This window comes from Pelodiscus sinensis, chromosome 8 (assembly GCF_052426305.1).
Source record: "Pelodiscus sinensis isolate ZL-2025 chromosome 8, ASM5242630v1, whole genome shotgun sequence".
NCBI classification, from domain to species: Eukaryota; Metazoa; Chordata; order Testudines; family Trionychidae; genus Pelodiscus; species Pelodiscus sinensis.
In genome coordinates this window covers 44,107,849-44,125,035 of record NC_143059.1, presented here as the reverse complement: position 1 = coordinate 44,125,035, position 17,187 = coordinate 44,107,849, and the positions used below count along the sequence as shown (strand labels likewise).

The window sequence follows — 17,187 nt, the reverse complement described above, 5'->3', positions numbered from 1 at the left end:
AGAATATAGGTCATCCAATCTATGTTATGCGAAAAGAATAGACATAAGGAAAGTTTAGTTCATTCTTTTACATCTTCATTTTGTCTAAAGTGAGTACTGCATTCCAACACATCACCAGGCTTTTTCTTCCGTCTCCAGCAGATACTCAAAAGTAATCCATAATGCAGCTTTGTCAAACTTGGTGATATTAAACCTCTTAACCCTGAAGTCATTTGTTTTTATATAGAGTGTATCAAAAGATCAGCATTTCATGTACTTGGGAAGCTCTTTTGCCTTAACATCACTGAAGTCACTGTTAAGGGTTTGCTTTACAGCAAGGTTCTCAAATTGCATTTCACTGTGACCCCCTTCTGACAACAACAATTTCTACAGAACCATGAGAAGGGGATTGAAGACTGAGCCCCTCTGCTGTGGGCGGGGTCGGAAGGAGGGGTGATAAAGCCCAATCTTATGGGGCTAGAGAGGGTAAAGCTAAAGTTTGAGGGCTTTAGCCCTAGGCTGGTGGGAGGTGCAACCTGAGTCCTTCTGCACAGGGCTGAAGCCCTCAGGGTTAGACTTCTGCCCTGTGTGGTGGGGCTCAGATCTTTGGTTTCAGCCCCAGCAAGTTTAATGCCAGCTCTGGTGACCCCATTGAAATAGGGGTCTCATAACCCACTTTGAGATCCTGACCCATACTTTAAAACTGCTGCTTCAGGGTGTGTCTACACAGCACCCTACACTCGAATAAGCAATTTGCACTACATAAATTGTGTATCTTGCCTCGAATCTATTTTGAAATAGCTTATTTTGAAATTTGGTGCATCTACACAGCACCAAATTTCAAAATAACATGCTATTTCGAGCCATTCTTTATCCCTCGTGCAATGAGGTTCACCGGGATGACAAAATAGTACTCTCATTATTTTGAATTTTTTTTTTTTTTTGAAATAACAGATAGATTGTGTAGACGTGATACTGGTATAGAAAGAGTGAAAAAGGAAAAGTTATTTACTTATTCCCACAAAATAAGAACTAGGGGTCACCAAATGAAATTAATAGGCAGGAGGTTAAAAACAAACAAAAGGAAGATTTTCTTCACTCAGCGCACAGTCAGCCTGTGGAACTGTTTGCCAGAGGATGTGGTGAAGTCTAGAACTTTAACAGGGTTCAAAAAAGAGCTAGATAGATTCATGGAGGTTAGGTCCATCAATGGCTATTAGCCAGGATAGGTAGGAATGGTATCCCTAGCCTCTGTTTCTCTGGAAGTGGGTGACAGGGGAGGGATCACATGAGGATTATTTGTTGTGATCCCTCCTCTGGGGCATCTGGTATTGGCCACGGTCGGCAGACAGGATATTGGGCTAGATGGACCTTTAGTCTAACCCAGTATGGCCATTCTTATGTTATCCCAAAATAGCCATGCAATGTAGATGTAACTTTAGAGGGCAAATAAAATATTGCTTTAGTTTTTCTGTATAAATTTATTTTTTCATCAAAGAATCATAAAATTCCTATAGTACTTAACGTTTATGTTCTGTAACAAAGCCTAAAATAAGGTGCAATTTCTGCTATACTATGAGAGCTGTATATGCAAGGTACTTAGCATTTCACAAAATTGGACCAAAATTTCTTGTAAGATGGAAATGGGTTTTATCATCTCCTACCTTTACAGCATTTATACAGATATCTTCATGGATTTATACATTATCATCCAACTGCATATTTGTTAATGGGCTCCATGCACTGTGTGTTTTTCTTGAATAAACACCCTAAAAGTCATATCTTTCCAAAATAAATTGTTTTGGCAAAAGAATTCCAGAAACTGTGACCTGTGATACTTCCTCATCTTTCTGGCAGGAACTCATAAGTGCACATGTTCCTGTACATAATGCAATGAAAAATTTCACTGCAGAGATTTTATCAGATTATTTGCAGCACGCCAAAGGCATCATTTGTTAAAACAGTGCTTTTTAAACTTAAGTCTGACCTTCAGTATAGTTTGAGTTCCTTACTTTGTAAAGAGAACAGAAACATAAATCAGGGGAGGGAATCAATTTTGTGTCAAAAAGACTTGCATCTTTATTTTTCTATACAACTTATTTTCTTCCTGATGACAGCTCATATTCTGCTGAACAATCCTTTGAGACACTTTTTCAGCCATCTTGAATTCAGTCATGTAAATTCAGAAGGCTTCAGGCATTTACATATTTGCATAGATAGAAAAGAACATTTGTCAGCAATCCAGAAATATACGCTTTATCTGACAGGAAACCTTAGTTGCTTATTGTTAAATCAATTTTTAGTTAACTGGTATAGCAGTGAAGAATATGACTTGACATTTAGGCATTTGCCTTCAACGTTAACAGTGTATTGAGAACAACAATCAAAGCTGTCTTTAGGATTTATGGGGCCTTATGCAGAACTATTAAAATGGTGCCCCTCTTCCTGATGGCAGTAGGGGTAACAATGGTTTTTAGAGATGTGATTTTATAATTCTCAGCAACACATTAATGACATTTTAAAAACAAATTTTAAACTAAAGTCCTGTGGACTAACACAGTAAATCTAGAAACTGACAATATATATTTGGGGTTGGCAAATGACTGTTAAATAGGTTCATTACCACTTGAATGGCTCTTTCATGGGTTTAGTGTTATGCTAATAGGTCTGGCAGGCTTTTTTCAGTGTTAAGTTAACTAGATACTCTCCAGAGGAAGCAGAGCCACAGAACAGGGATAGGAAGAGACAAGTCGGTGAACATTAAGACCCAGTGCTCCCCCAAATTGTATGGTGCTCTATTCAACTGCATATTCTGCATATGAGTAAGGATGGCCCTAACAACAATAGTGTTATACTATGCAAAAGGCAATTAATATACTTGTAGGCCTAGAGTTAAAAATCAGTGACTAGAACTATTTAGAATGGAGATAGATGTTCAGACTAGTTCCTTAAAACAGTAGTAAATTTTCAAAGCAATTATGTGGACAAATCCTCTTACAACAGATATTAAAATAAGCTGTTTTATGGACTGATCCCATGCTGCTGGATCTTTTTGTAGTTCACAGAAAGATTTTACATTTTCTAAAGTTTAATTTGAAAATATTTTCAGGAAGATATAATACAACCTTAGAATATGAAACTAATTTGCTTTATAGTTAGTCTCATTTTACACATAGTATATTTAGTATGTTGTGTGTGCTTTTAACGCTCCTCAGTATTAAATCAATCAATATATTTGGTCTGGATTACTTTGAAGTGTCATGTTACATAGGTTTATGAGAGAACAACCTTGCTCTAACTGTTAATAGCACTATACCATAACTATAATTTTAAATTCTTAAAATATTACTGGAACTATAACCAGTATGAATATGTTTATTATAGAAATGTGTCTGCTGTGAAAGCAAGTTGAAAATAGGTGTTTGATTTGATTATATATTGACTTTCATCAGGAAAAAAATGTGTATCCTTAAGAAAATCTTATTTATTCTTCACATGGAAGAAAGCAGCAAGGTTTTAACATTTTCTTTTAAAAGTTAACAGCAAAAACTCTGTCATCTTTTATTTTTGTAGTAATTGTGTATTTCTTCCATTCTAGGAATTTATCAGGGAATATTTTTTCAAGTCTCATGAATGGACTTTTTTCTGAACTATTAGCTCTGAAAGCCTTGTAAGTATGTCTTTATTATATAAAATTAAATTTTGGATACCATACAACTCCATTGTTGCTATATATTGAGTTCATGAATGTAGCTAAAGTATCTTGGTGTTCTCTTTGCTTTTGACATGAAAAAACTAGATATGTAATCAAGGCTGAAACTAAATATCAACTCCATATTAATCCCTATTGATACCATAGATATGTGATTCTCAATTTTTTTTTATGGCCCACTTGAAAATTGCTAAGAGTATCAGTGAACCACTTAATGATCTTTTCAAATGTTGTTTGTATAGTTAGCTAACTATAAAGTGGTTTTGATAATAAAAGCACATAACTAATACTGTAATGTCAGTAGTCATACTTTTCTAGTGTGATGGATATGCCTGCTTTTGTGAGCAAAGTTCAGGGAAGTCAGGTGTAATATTTATCAGCTTTAGCTTTAGGTCTGCTTTAGCTTTCATCCTGCTTTTGTATTTGGACTTGAGGGCAATAAGTGGTGAAAATCCACAGGTACAGGAACACAGTAGCAAATAGCATCAGAAAATGCAGTACTTTGTGTGCAAGTTCTGAGTACTCTTCAGTTCTTTGAATCCAAAACTCAGTTAGGAGACATCTTTTAGATTGTGACTGCAATGTTTCGTCACAAGAAAATGGCAGCAAGCATTTTTGAGCCTTCCTGGTCAAACGAGAGGGCAGCTCACTGATTTCAATTCTGAAAGGATTATGTAACCAGTTGTTGGTTCCAGTAGACACTGAACCAACAACTGGATACTACTTAAGCTCTTGCTGAAGAACAAGATGTTCTTTGATGTCATTTTCTCCCAAGAATCAGTTCATTTTCAAACAGAAATCTTCCAGTGTTGGAATCTGAATGGAGCTTGCACACCACCAGGAGTCTGTGGACCACGGTTAGAGAGCCTCTGCCATAAACCATATGGTGTGTTCCCTTTTCCGCTCTTTGTCCTAATTTGAGAACTCTTTAGCACCAGTGTGGCAGAACTGCAGTATTAATTTGTATTAATCTGGCTTTTGTTGGTTTCTAATAACTTAAAATGTACTTTTTTATGTCATCATTTTCTTTTGTTTTTATGGTAATATGAAAAGAAGAGGAAAAACAAACTAATACCAAATAATTTTCATTTGAGAATTTCTAATAATTCATTACTGAATGTATTAAATACTCATATTAGAGGTTTTTTAAATGTAAACATTATTTATATGGTGTTAGAGGATACATCAACACTGCAAAATAAACAAAAATCAACAAACAAACAAAAACCACCACCACAACCATAGCACTGAGTCTCAGAGCCCATCTCAGTTGACTCAGGTTCACAGGACTTGGGCTGCAGGATTAAACATTGCAATATATGCAGTCAGGCTTTAACAGCAAACCCCTTCCTCACCACCCCACCCTCCAACAAGACTTCAAAGCCCCTAGGTAAGAGTTTGTCCAAAAATCTATTGGAAATTTTTAGCCTCGCAACCCTAACTAGTGAACCTGAATCAGCTGCTTCAGGCCAGCCATGGCCATGCCATGGGTCTTTCATTGCAGTGTAGACACACTGTATGAACAATTTTTAATATCCAAAGTAATAGCGTAGGATCATTTCAACTCTGAGTGCAAAACCTGATACAGATTTAATGGGTGCAGTAGTCAAATAGTGTCGCTGTAATTACATGCATATGGACTATGGGGAGCCCAATTCTCATTGAAGTCAAAGGGTGTTACATTGTACCTAAGAGAGGAATTGGAATTAGTATTTTGGAATGCATATATCATTTGTCACATGATGTCTGTCTTTATGTTTAGATGCATGAATCTAATTAACTGTGAATTTAAGTTTGTGCAGTATTCATGATTGTATTTTGCAAAAGTGCATTCAGTTCCTTTGATGTCTCTCCTTTTTTGTCTTTCTAGACATTTCACTACTGATTCACTCATCTGTGATTGTAATCTAAAATGGGTTTTGCAGTGGGCAAGAAATGCCTCAGTTCGAATAGCAGAAGAAACAGTTTGTGCTTACCCCAGTACTTTACGTGGACTGGCATTTCATACTCTGAAAGAAAACCAGTTGATATGTGGTGAGTGGTACACCTTTAGAATTATAAATTGAAGTGGATTTCCCAGGAAAAGGTGTAAAATTATGAATGAATGCCAAACAGAATGTGCTGATGAGTCTACCCTTCTCGTGGGTACAAGAAAACGGAAGTACAGAGCACAGAAAACATTACTAATGCTGAAAGGGAATAGAACTTGGAAAAAGTAGAGCTGTCTTGTTTCATCTGAAGCAGAATATGTAAATAACAGAAACATAATTGTCTTATCCCATATATGAAGTAATATTTAATTATGGTATAAAATAAACATCAATTCGTAGTGGGTGTTCTACATGAAACAGTGTATTCTTAGTGATAGAAATGTAGCCGTGTTAGTCTGGTATAGCTGAAATAAAATACAGGACTATGTAGCACTTTAAAGACTAACAAGATGGTTTATTAGTCTTTAAAGTGCTACATAGTCCTGTATTTTGTTTCAGTGTATTCTTAAAGGGATTAAAACAATATTTTTTAGGTTGTACTCTTACCAGCATGGCATAAATGACAAACTTCACTGCTAAATCTCTCATATTTATGAACCTGTACAGTATTCTTTATCACTGGGCACTGGATAGTAGAATTTTTACATTGAGAAGAGTAAAATTAGACAAAATTCATTATTTGAAGACATATAAAGGAAAAAGCTCTTTGAAAAAGTTTTCCCACCATAACCAAAGCAGGGAAGAAAGGAGATGATGAGAGAGAATGAATAAAAGATAGATCAAGCTGAGCATCCTATACCAAGGAAGTGACTAAAACAGATTACTCAAAGCAACTTGATATACAGAGAGAAAAACATCAGAAGCCCTCAGATACCACAGCGATGGTCTCAATAGAAAACCCTAACACAAATATAATTTCACTGACCATTCAATATTAATATGATCTTTACAAGGTTTTTCTTGAATTTATAGTAGGTTGCTGGGATACATGCTAACTATATTATAAAAACACAATACAAACATCAAACAAAATACAAACAAAAAAAACTTTTGCACAAAAGGGGCAGTGTAGTCAGCTCAGATTTGTTTTGCGCAAAAAAGCCCCAATCGCAAAAATGGCGATCAGGGCTTTTTTGTGCAAAAGTGCATCTAGATTGGCATGAATGCTTTTCTGCCAAAAGTGCTTTTGTGGAAAAGCATCCGTGCCAAAATAGATGCTCTTTTCCACAAATGCTTTTAACTGAAAACTTTTCTATTAAAAGCATTTGCGGAAAATCATGCCAGTCTAGACGTAGTCTTTGTGTTTCAAAGTTTCCTAGTTAAGAGGAGAAAGTGACAAGATATTATGCAATATTATTTTTGCTAATGCTTTCCTGTATGTGGAGGCACTAACTTTCATTTTAAGTCTGCATTGTTTAAGCACTTTTCTGTTTACCAGATGTGGTGACAATAAATGTTTAATTATTTTCTTCTTGTCAAGGCATTTGAAGACTTGCAGTAATTTAACGCTTTCCTAAGATGATTCATATTTTTCTATGTCCATCTTTCACAAAACAAGGGAACTATTGTTGAAATGCAGCCAAATATGTAACATTAATGAGAATAAATGTGTAATAAAGGGTGTAAGTGACATCCATTTATAATCCAGGATGGCCTTTTAACTGGTAAGCATCACCATTGCAGGATGATGCTTTAATCAGTTAACTGGTTAATGGGTAGGCTGGAGCTGGGCCTACCACACAAGTTGGAGTGACCTCCTGCTTAAAGGATCCCATTTAAAAGGTTAATCAGCTAAACATAACGTTTAACCAGTTAACAGATTAAACAGGATTTTACATCACTATTTTTGATGTGGTGGTAATATTCTGTAGTTCTCTGTGGAAAACATTGGTTAGATTTTTGGCTCTAGACTCTTGTTTGTTGGGGTAATAGGACATTCTTCAAGAGAGCATTCATGGCACCTATGGAGAGGGAGTATCTTACAATGCTCAACATAAACTTCACTGCCTGGAAGATTCTCCAGTTGCTCCTATTCAGTTACCTATTCAAGGCAGTCAAGGGGCAGTTGGACCTGGTGACTAGAGCTAGGGTGAGTCAAGAGTTGCCTTTACAAGTCCCATCAAAGCAGTGGGACTGACAGAATTGCCAGGCTCCTGGGCAAGTTGGGGTTCCAAGGAGGGGAAAGACTTGGGGTTCCAAGAAGGAGAGAGGGGCTGAGGGCAGGCAGACCTCAGCGCTGCCTGGATCATGCTGCCCCACCCTTCTTGCTATCCTTCATTCCTGCCTGGAGTGCACTATGAAGGGCTCTAGTGATGATTTAAAGGGCCTGGGGCTCTGGATGCCCTGGGACCTTTTGAATTACCAAGCCCCAGGGCAGATGCCTCCTTTGCTGCCTACCCCACCCCAATCAGTGGGCCTGTGTCAAAGTTGGAGTCTGATGCCAAGGCAAGGTCAAGCCTGAATCAGTGTCTGAAGCGACGCCAAGGTTCAGAGCCGGAATGGAAACTAGGCCATGTATTGAGCCAGAGTTGGAGTTATTTGTAATTGGAGTTAGAATGAGGAAGCAGAAAGTAGAGAGAGAGTGAGATGACAGGAGCAAGGAAAAGGAACCATGCAAGGAGCTAGGAAATGGGAACAAGGTATGATAACAAGAGCAAAGAGTAGGAACCAGGTCTGTGGAAAGTAACATGCTCTTGAAGGTCTGGCCAGTAACAGGCATGGCTCCTAGTTGCTCAGACAAAGGGTTAGACAAGAATAGGAAATATTGTCGCCATCTGCTGCTAATTTCCTGATAATGCTGAGTCAGTGGGTGTAGCCTCCAATAGTGGGGCATTAGCTACAGTTCCCTTATCTGCCCCTGCAATGCAGTGGTGCAGAGGGGTAAGTCAGCTGGAAACCTTCTGGTTCTAGATTGATGATGCCAGATGGCTAGACCATTCATGGCTATGATAAGAGGCCTTGAGAACTACATGACTAAAGCACTAAGAAATTGCATCTCTTCCTCTTATATAAAGATATAAAGATTATACATTAGTAAATATGTTTTGACTTACTCATGGCAGTGTCTTAAAACTGATACTGTACACGGATTATTTAGATAGTTATATTGAATTACCTGTATAATAGTGGATTTTGATGTTGTAGAGGAGAGTCCTAACCTTTGGAATTTAGGGAGATTCTTGAGTGGGTCTGTTGAAGCTGTTCCACTCTCTATAAATAGTATTATACATATATAGATTCAGAGAGTGAGAATGAATGTATAGCCTGGTGATTAGGATGTTGTTTGGCAACATGGGAGAAGCAAGTGTAAATACCTGCTTCAATGACTATTGAAGTACTTTCCACAAAATAGAACCACTCTTTCCCCTCCTTTATTAATATTTAAATATTAATAATTCAAGGTTCTGATGCCCACAATTTCCATTGACTTTAACTGGAGTTCTGGGTGCTCAGTTCTTCTGAAAATTTGACCCAATGCACTTTAACTAACTCCACTGGAGATGTTCTCCTAGATGAGCAGAAATATGTTAAATGAAAAAGTATGTAAATAACCATAAACCTGGAGTATACACTTTAGTGGCTGTGAATGGCAGGTACTGTGGTAAGCAGAATTGGTGGCAGCAAATATAAACTATACAAAATAGACTCATATGTTAGTAAGTTGTTTGTGCTGGACTTGAATAATAGTGCAACTGATTACACTACATTTGTGTTATGAATGTACTTGGTGATTGGTTTGTAATTTGAATATAGCTTTAATTGCTAGTAAATCACCCTTGCTTTTCTGATGGACATAAGTGCTTCAAACATATTACTCTTGGAGATTTACAACCCTAACTTGAAAACTTTAGAGAAGAAAATGGAAGTTTGGGTGTGTAAAGTCTGTAGCGTTAGGTCATTGTGAACGTTAGACTAGAACATGCTTTAATATTAACCCAGTTCAGACCCCACAAAAATTCTCTTAAGGCCTAGGGTGAAAAGAATGGAAGAATGTACCTACTCGAAGTGACTGAGAATAATTTTAAACCACCAGCATTTGAATGATTTTCCAGTCTGTATAGTTTGCAAGCTACCTTAATTTTAAGTGTTAAGTCATGAGTGAAATTAGCAACTAGTAACAAAAAGTTATCTGAAATGCTTTTGGAGGTTGGTTGGTTGGTTGTTGGGGGAAAAGGTCTAAGAAGATACCTATAAAGCATTTATCAAAAGAATGCTTTATTCTTTGGTATGTATTTTAGAATCATTCAAAAAGTTTCATATGACATTTCAGTGAAATCTGTGTCATTTCTTTAGGTAAAATACACATTTGTTAGGGAATTATTTGTGAGACAGTTCACCAGCTTGTCTTTTGCAGTTGCCCTTACTTCACGGAATACCAAAAGTATTCATCCCCAAGAGGATCAGAGTCAGGTAAAGAAGTAAGCACTTTATGCTCTGATGCACTCTGCTCATTGTGACAGGGTCAGGCCAGGGACCTGCTGCAGAGAGGGGAAAAAGCAGCCCAAAAGGGAAAAACCCCTGTTAGAGAAGCAGAGAACTGCAGCCCAATTAGATGCAGCTAGGAGGGAGCTGGCTCAGGCAAATTGGGGCCAGCTGACTTCTCTGCTGTCTGTCTGAGGGCCTTTAAAGCCTCAGCAGTTGGAGTCTGGGGAGGAGAGGGAGAGGACGAAAGGAAGGTGGTAGAGAGGCAGAGAGAAAGAAACCAGAGAGAACAAGTTTGACCATCATTAGGTAAAGGCAGCTAAGGAGGGATCCTGTGGGCACCTGGCCCGGGCTTCCTACCACTGACACCTGCTGCAAAACCCTAACTTGGGGAGCTAAGGGGAGGAGGCCTCCCCAGTAGTGGCTTGGGAAAGAGGGGCCCTTGCCACATTATTTACACTAGAATTGACTCTCAAGCAAAACAAACAAACAAACAAAAAAAGAACATGGTCACATTCTTCTTACACCTCCAATTGCACAGAATTCTTAATAATTTTAAGACTTGTTATGTTTTATGTGAGAAAGACGCCAAGTCTTTTAATCATTCCTTATCCACTATGACATTTTCCAATCTATGGTCCACTCCTTTAGTGTCAGGAGCACTCAAAGGCATATTTTCGTCAGGTCAGTACACACCTTACTAACTTCTCTTCATAAGAAGTGTATACTGCAGTTGTACAGATAATGCCAGGAGACAGAAAATGAAAGACAGCTGAATCAATTACGGCTCTGGAATCCTTATAAAGAAGAGAATTTTCTTTTAAGTATCATTCTATCATGAAGTATTCTCCTATTTAGAAATGTCTTTTTGCCTCTGATAATGTATTTCTATGCTAATTTTTCATAACTCTGGTTGATAAAAGATTCTCATGTTCTAGACGTGTTGAGGTTTCCACAATCTTTTATTTGACATGCGTGCATGTCATTTCACCTTTGTCTGACAGAGCCATCTGAAACAGCCTGGCTTTATAATTAGAAGCTTCTTGCAGGGCATATACTTTTAACATGACAAAAATAGTGTGTGATTTATGATGGGAAAGTTTACTTTTTGAATAGAGATTTTTCATCACTGAGCTTCAATCCTGAACTCAGTAAGAATTGAGGACATTTGGCACCTTGTTGAATGAACTATTTTACAAACTATTTTGGAAAGAGTATATGCCAACCATAGGTTGGAAGTGGTGTTTGAAATGTTTTTAATGGGTGCTATATATTAGTTGCCCATATTGATACTTGGGCAACTAAACAATGGTTTTAGGTGCCTATGTATAGGTTTAGATGCCCCTTCTGGAAAATGGTCCTCTTATGTAATATACTGTAGTAAAACTGGCTCAAAAGTAATAATATTGACTCCATTTGGGCAATTGGTAACTTTTATATAATAATGGCACTTAACATTCTTTTTCTGTACAAACCCCTATTGTATGGTACATCTAGTACTAGCACACTAATAGCTTTTCTTCTATAATCGGACAGTCCTAGCACTGGAGGGGATCCTGAAAGGTCTCCTAGTCCAGGCCCCTGCATTCAGGGCAGGATATTCTTCATAAAAGTCCTTCATTCAGGCTGGTCTTTATACTCTACAGTAAATGTGGTACAGTGTAAATATCCGTGGCTTTTGAAAAAATATTTACTGAACTGAGACTCATAAGTATGAAGTATGGGTTTCTTAATTATCCAACTTAAGGTTGCAGTCATGCAGTGTTATCATACCAATTGACTGATTTACCATTACAGAGGTCCACTGACTTCCCAAAGCTGCAGGCTCAAGGACTTGGGGCATAATCCTGTGGTAAATTCTTTTGAAAAGGTCAAATTCCATTTAATGAGTGATGTCTTACAGCATCTGACTATTATTTAATTCATGCATCTCTTCTAATACCTGAAGAGCTGTAATATATTTACCAATAATTAGCTCTATCCTGTGGGGGAGGGAGGGGGGGTTGCATTACATTTTTAGCAAATTGGCGTTTTATAAGCTCTACCAAATTTATGTATAAATCAACTAATTCAGTTGTAAGCTTTTGCATGTCTTTTAAAGTGGAAGGTTGTTGGTTCTAGTTTCTTGTCACGATTAAATAGTTCATTTTATATGTCTAACTTTGCAACAGCTAACTAAGTAGTGAGAGTATGAATCCAATAGTGTTGACACTCTGGTTACTAATTGAAGGTTTCTCATTCAATGTTGAGTACTTTTAGCTGGAACACAACAAAAAAATGTGTCTGTATTATTTTAATTAATTTTGTACAAAACTGCCAACCTTTGCTGCTAAAATTTATTAAAATAAATAGATTTAAACATTATTTAGGAAGTTTTAATGGATTTATAAATCCTTGCTATGTAAATATCAGAAGCAGGGCAATAAGTATTAAAACAAGGAAACGTTCACTGAAACATCAAGTAACAATTATCAGAAGTCTTTATTTAACAGATTACAAGAGGAGTGTCTTTACCCACGACATGCTGTTTCTTTTGATTTTTAAATGAAATCTCAGATTACATTTTTATCAGAGCAGGCATTTCTATTCAAATGTTAATTTTCTAAGAAACATGAATAAAAATTTGGGGCCTAATCCTGTTATATTGGTTTAAAATACAGGCAGTCCCCGAGTTACTTGGATCCGACTTATGTCGGATCCGCAGTTACGAACGGGGATTTCTCGCCCCGGAGGACTGGAGCAGCGGGACGCCTGGTCCCGCCGCCCGCCCCCTCCGGGGTGAGAAAAGCTGCTCCCCGACTCCCTGGTCTGCTGGGGGAGCCAGCAGACCAGGGAGACGGGGAGCAAAGCGGCGGAGGACCCGGGGCCGGACCCGCGGCCGCTTCCAGATCAGCTGGAAGCGCCGCGGGTCCGGCCGGGTCCTCCGCGGCTTTGCTCAGCGTCTCCCTGGTCTGCAGACCATGGAGACGCTGAGCAAAGCGGTGGAGGACCCAGGGCCGGACCCGCGGCCGCTTCCAGATCAGCTGGAAGCGCCGCGGGTCCGGCCGGGTCCTCCGCGGCTTTGCTCAGCGTCTCCCTGGTCTGCAGACCATGGAGACGCTGAGCAAAGCGGTGGAGGACCCAGGGCCGGACCCGCGGCCGCTTCCAGATCAGCTGGAAGCGCCGCGGGTCCGGCCGGGTCCTCCGCGGCTTTGCTCAGCGTCTCCCTGGTCTGCAGACCATGGAGACGCTGAGCAAAGCGGTGGAGGACCCAGGGCCGGACCCGCGGCCGCTTCCAGATCAGCTGATCTGGAAGCGCTGCGGGTCCGGCCCGGGTCCTCCGTGGCTTTGCTCAGCGTTTCCCTGGTCTGCAGACCAGGGAGACGCTGAGCAAAGCCGCGGAGGACCCGGGCCGGACCGCGGCGCTGATCTGGAAGCGCCGCGGTCCGGCCCGGGTCCTCCGCCGCTTTGCTCCACGTCTCCCTGGTCTGCTGGGGGGGGACGCAGCTACTGCCCCCCCAGCATACCAGGGAGACGTGGAGCAAAGCCGGGGGCCTGTGGTAGAGCAGGTGGGGCACTGCCGGTTGGTCCCGCAGCACCGCTCCTTGGCGCTACTTGACCAACCCGGCAGCACCCCAGCTGCTCTGCCCCAGGCGTCCTGATTCAGCCGCTGCTGATCAGTTTCAGCAGTGGCTGAATCAGGATGCCTGGGGCAGAGCAGCTGGGGTGCTGCTGGGTTGGTCCAGTAGCTCTGAGGAGCGGCCACACTACTGGACCAACCCAGCAGCACCCGAGCTGCTCTGCCCCAGGTGTCCCCAAGTCAGCCGCTGCTGAAACTGACCAACGGCTGACTACAGGAAGCCCGAGGCAGAGTTGCTCTGCCCTGGGCTTCCTGGAATCAGCTGCTGATCAGTTTCAGCAGCAGCTGACTTGGGGATGCCTGGGGTTCTTAAGTTGAATCCGTATGTAGGTGGAACTGGTGTCCAGATTCAGCCGCTGTTGAAACTGATCAGTTTCAGCAGCGGCTGATGCAAGTTCTGACTTGCATACAGATTCAACTTAAGAACAAACCTACAGTCCCTATCTTGTACGTAACCCGGGGACTGCCTGTACCTCGAATATCTTAGCTAAATGTGTACTATTTAGCCTGATAAGCAGCAGTTATCTACTATGAGTAGCCTAAATTGGTTTATTGGGAAACATTACATGAAGCAGCCATCCAGGTAGTCTGTGTTCTAATTATGTAGTGTATGCTGTAATGATTTTATACTTATGTAACACCTTTATGTAGCTATTTAAATTCTTTCTTGCAGCTATGCTAATTCATGAAGACTAGAAAATGAAATTACCCTGAAAATTACCCCCTTTCCCCAACACACATTGGCTAGTCTGTTTTTTTAAAGAAAACAATTGTTCCGTGTAAATAGGATTAATTTAAAAAACATAATGTATCATCAAGGTTGTGTGGTAATTCTGAAATTCCTGGAAGTAGTAAAGTGGTATTGATCTTTCCCCTTCTGCATATGTATTGTGATATCCTTTATCTGAATGATCTCACATAAATCCTGAAACACAGCATTTTGTGAAATTCAATATAATCATTTTCCTACAGTTGTACACTTGTAGCATCTTGTAATATATTGTTTTTATTTAATTTCATTGTCTTATTTTTCCAGAATCTTTATCAATTTAAATCCAAAATGTGCCTTCGGATACAACCTGTAACTTTCATTGAGCTCAATGAATTGTGCATGCATAATAAATATTATTATAGTATCTCAGTGTTACTAACAGAGCACAGGGAAAGATTTAAAAGTTGTGGGGTTTGTTTTTTAAGATTTCATCTTTCGGTAAACCTCCTATTTGGAAGCATATCTAATTTGTATTTTCCATGTGACCTAGCTTTAAACTATGGTAATATTGACACAAAAGAAATACTTTCAGTCTCCAAAGCTTCCACGATGTCTTTATTCAAAATAATGAGAACATAGTCACCCTTGAGTGAAGCATGGTGACTACTCAGGAAAATGTCCTTTAATCTTAATTTGGCTACGTGGGTATTTAAGATTAGCATTCAGAATTTCATACGTTACACTGGTTTAAAATATCTCGAATACCTTAGCTAAATGTGTACTATTTAGCCCGATAAGCAGCAGTTATCAACTATGAGTAGCCTAAATTGGCTTATTGGGAGACATTACATGAAGCAGCCATCCAGGTAGCCTGTGTCCCAATTATATAGTGTATGCTGTAATGATTTTATACTTATGTAGCACCTTTCATCTCAAAGTACTTTCTTTAATGTATCTGTCAAAATATCATTACATAGCTTCATGAAACTGCAGTTGCTGACATGGTAGCTATTCGTGCTCAAGGCACTTCATAGCAGTGGGGAGAGGAATTTCTCAGTATGAGAAAGGGGCCAATTCTTACTCTGATGGAACTGTCAAGTGAAACACATCTCACATGATATAAATGCATATGGCAATTCTGTAAGGCATTCCAGCAGCATACCTGGGTCCTCATGCAGCAATTTGGACTGCAAGCACATAGGGTAGTTGCACCTCTGCTTCCCCTCTTGCTGATTCTCCCTGTTGGATTTTGGCATGAAAAGAGTAGGCAGTGGAAGCAGTAAGAAGAGCTGGTGGCAGTGAAAAGCTGACTAATACAGGTAGTGGCAATCAATATTGTGACTTCCCCACCAGATCCCAGTTATCTTTGCAAACAATACCTAAGCAGGTCAGTTCCCAGTGAAGTCACCAGTTTCTCTCCTGGACAACACCCATGATGCACTCCAGCCACTGTTGCAGACACTCTAAGGGTACGTCTAAACTACATTCCTCTTTCGAAGGAGGGATGTAAATTAGACATATTGAAATTGCAACTGAAGCCGGGATTTGAATTTCCCGCACTTCATTTGCATAATCGTGTCATGGCGTTTTTCAAAAAACGCTATTTCGAAAGTGAAACTGTGGTCTATACATGGTTCTTTCAAAAAGAAACCCCTTTTTCAAAAGATCCTGTACTCTAATCTTTCGAAAAAGGCTTTTCTTTTCAAAAGAACCGCGTCTAGACCACGGTTTCACTTTCAAAATAGCATTTTTCGAAAAAAACGCCATGACATGATTATGAAAATTAAGTGCAGGAAATTCAAATCCCGGCTTCATTTTCAATTTTGATATGTCTAATTTATATTCCTCTTTTGAAAAAGGGATGTAGTCTAGACATAGCCCAATAGTACCCCCTTCCCACTGGAGAGAATCTGGACCTCCACAGCAATCTCGGCATCCTTCATAAGTCCTGCAGCATTCACTGACCCAATCATCCCAGACCCCCACCCGTGCCTCAGATATAGGTGCCAAGTTTTATGCAGTTTCTCGCCCTAGTCTCTTATTAACCATAAGCTGAAATATACATGCCTGGACAAGAGAATCTCAACTTGTTTTCCTTAAAGATAAAATTGTAGGCCATCTTGATTAGTTTTGAGCCAATAGCTACAAGAAGGCTAAAAGAAAAAATTCTATAGTGAGTCAGGGAAAATTTGCACTAGTCTCTTAGTTTACATGTATGGGTTGATCTGTCCCATGGAGGAGTCTTCCTTTACCAGGGAATCCTCAGATGGTGTAAAGATGTGTTGCCACATGTTCCAGAACATCCTTTCAATGTGCTGATCCCCAACTTCTTTAATGTGTGGCAGGAGACTGGCTTAGCAATGTAAAAGCCAGGGGGAGTTGCACAAAAGTGGCATAAAACCACCTTTTCTCTGTTCACTTTACAGAGACCCCTATGCCAGTTTGAGCCCCTTACAGGATCAGGGCCTTATTTTCAGATCTCACTTGGGATTAGAGTGGTTAAATATACCATTTCATATTATCCATATGCTCATGTAGATTTTTTTCAAGCAGCTACTGCTTTGTTACAGCTGAATTTTCTGAAATTCAGCAAAGCATGCGCCACACACTGAGAACTATATTCAACTCAAGAGTTCAAGTGTTATCTGTGAAAGCTGTTTCTGATCCTCCTGAAACTAAACCTGACATTTTTTGTTAGATGGGAGTGTATTTTTGCTCTTGTTGTACTTGGAAGTGGGTGAAGGGGTTCATC

At 39.7% G+C, this 17,187-nt stretch overlaps 1 protein-coding gene across 5 annotated transcripts in view; it reads left to right on the top strand.

The window, feature by feature from the left end:
* ADGRA1 (adhesion G protein-coupled receptor A1) overlaps positions 1–17,187 on the top strand; it is a 486,698-nt gene that overhangs the window by 195,520 nt on the left and 273,991 nt on the right. For all 5 annotated transcript variants that reach the window (XM_075935215.2, XM_075935212.2, XM_075935213.2 and 2 more), the window contains 2 exons: positions 3,578–3,649; positions 5,562–5,725. In XM_075935215.2, the coding sequence (XP_075791330.1) occupies positions 3,578–3,649; positions 5,562–5,725 (236 nt within the window). The remainder of the gene's footprint in view (positions 1–3,577; positions 3,650–5,561; positions 5,726–17,187) is intronic.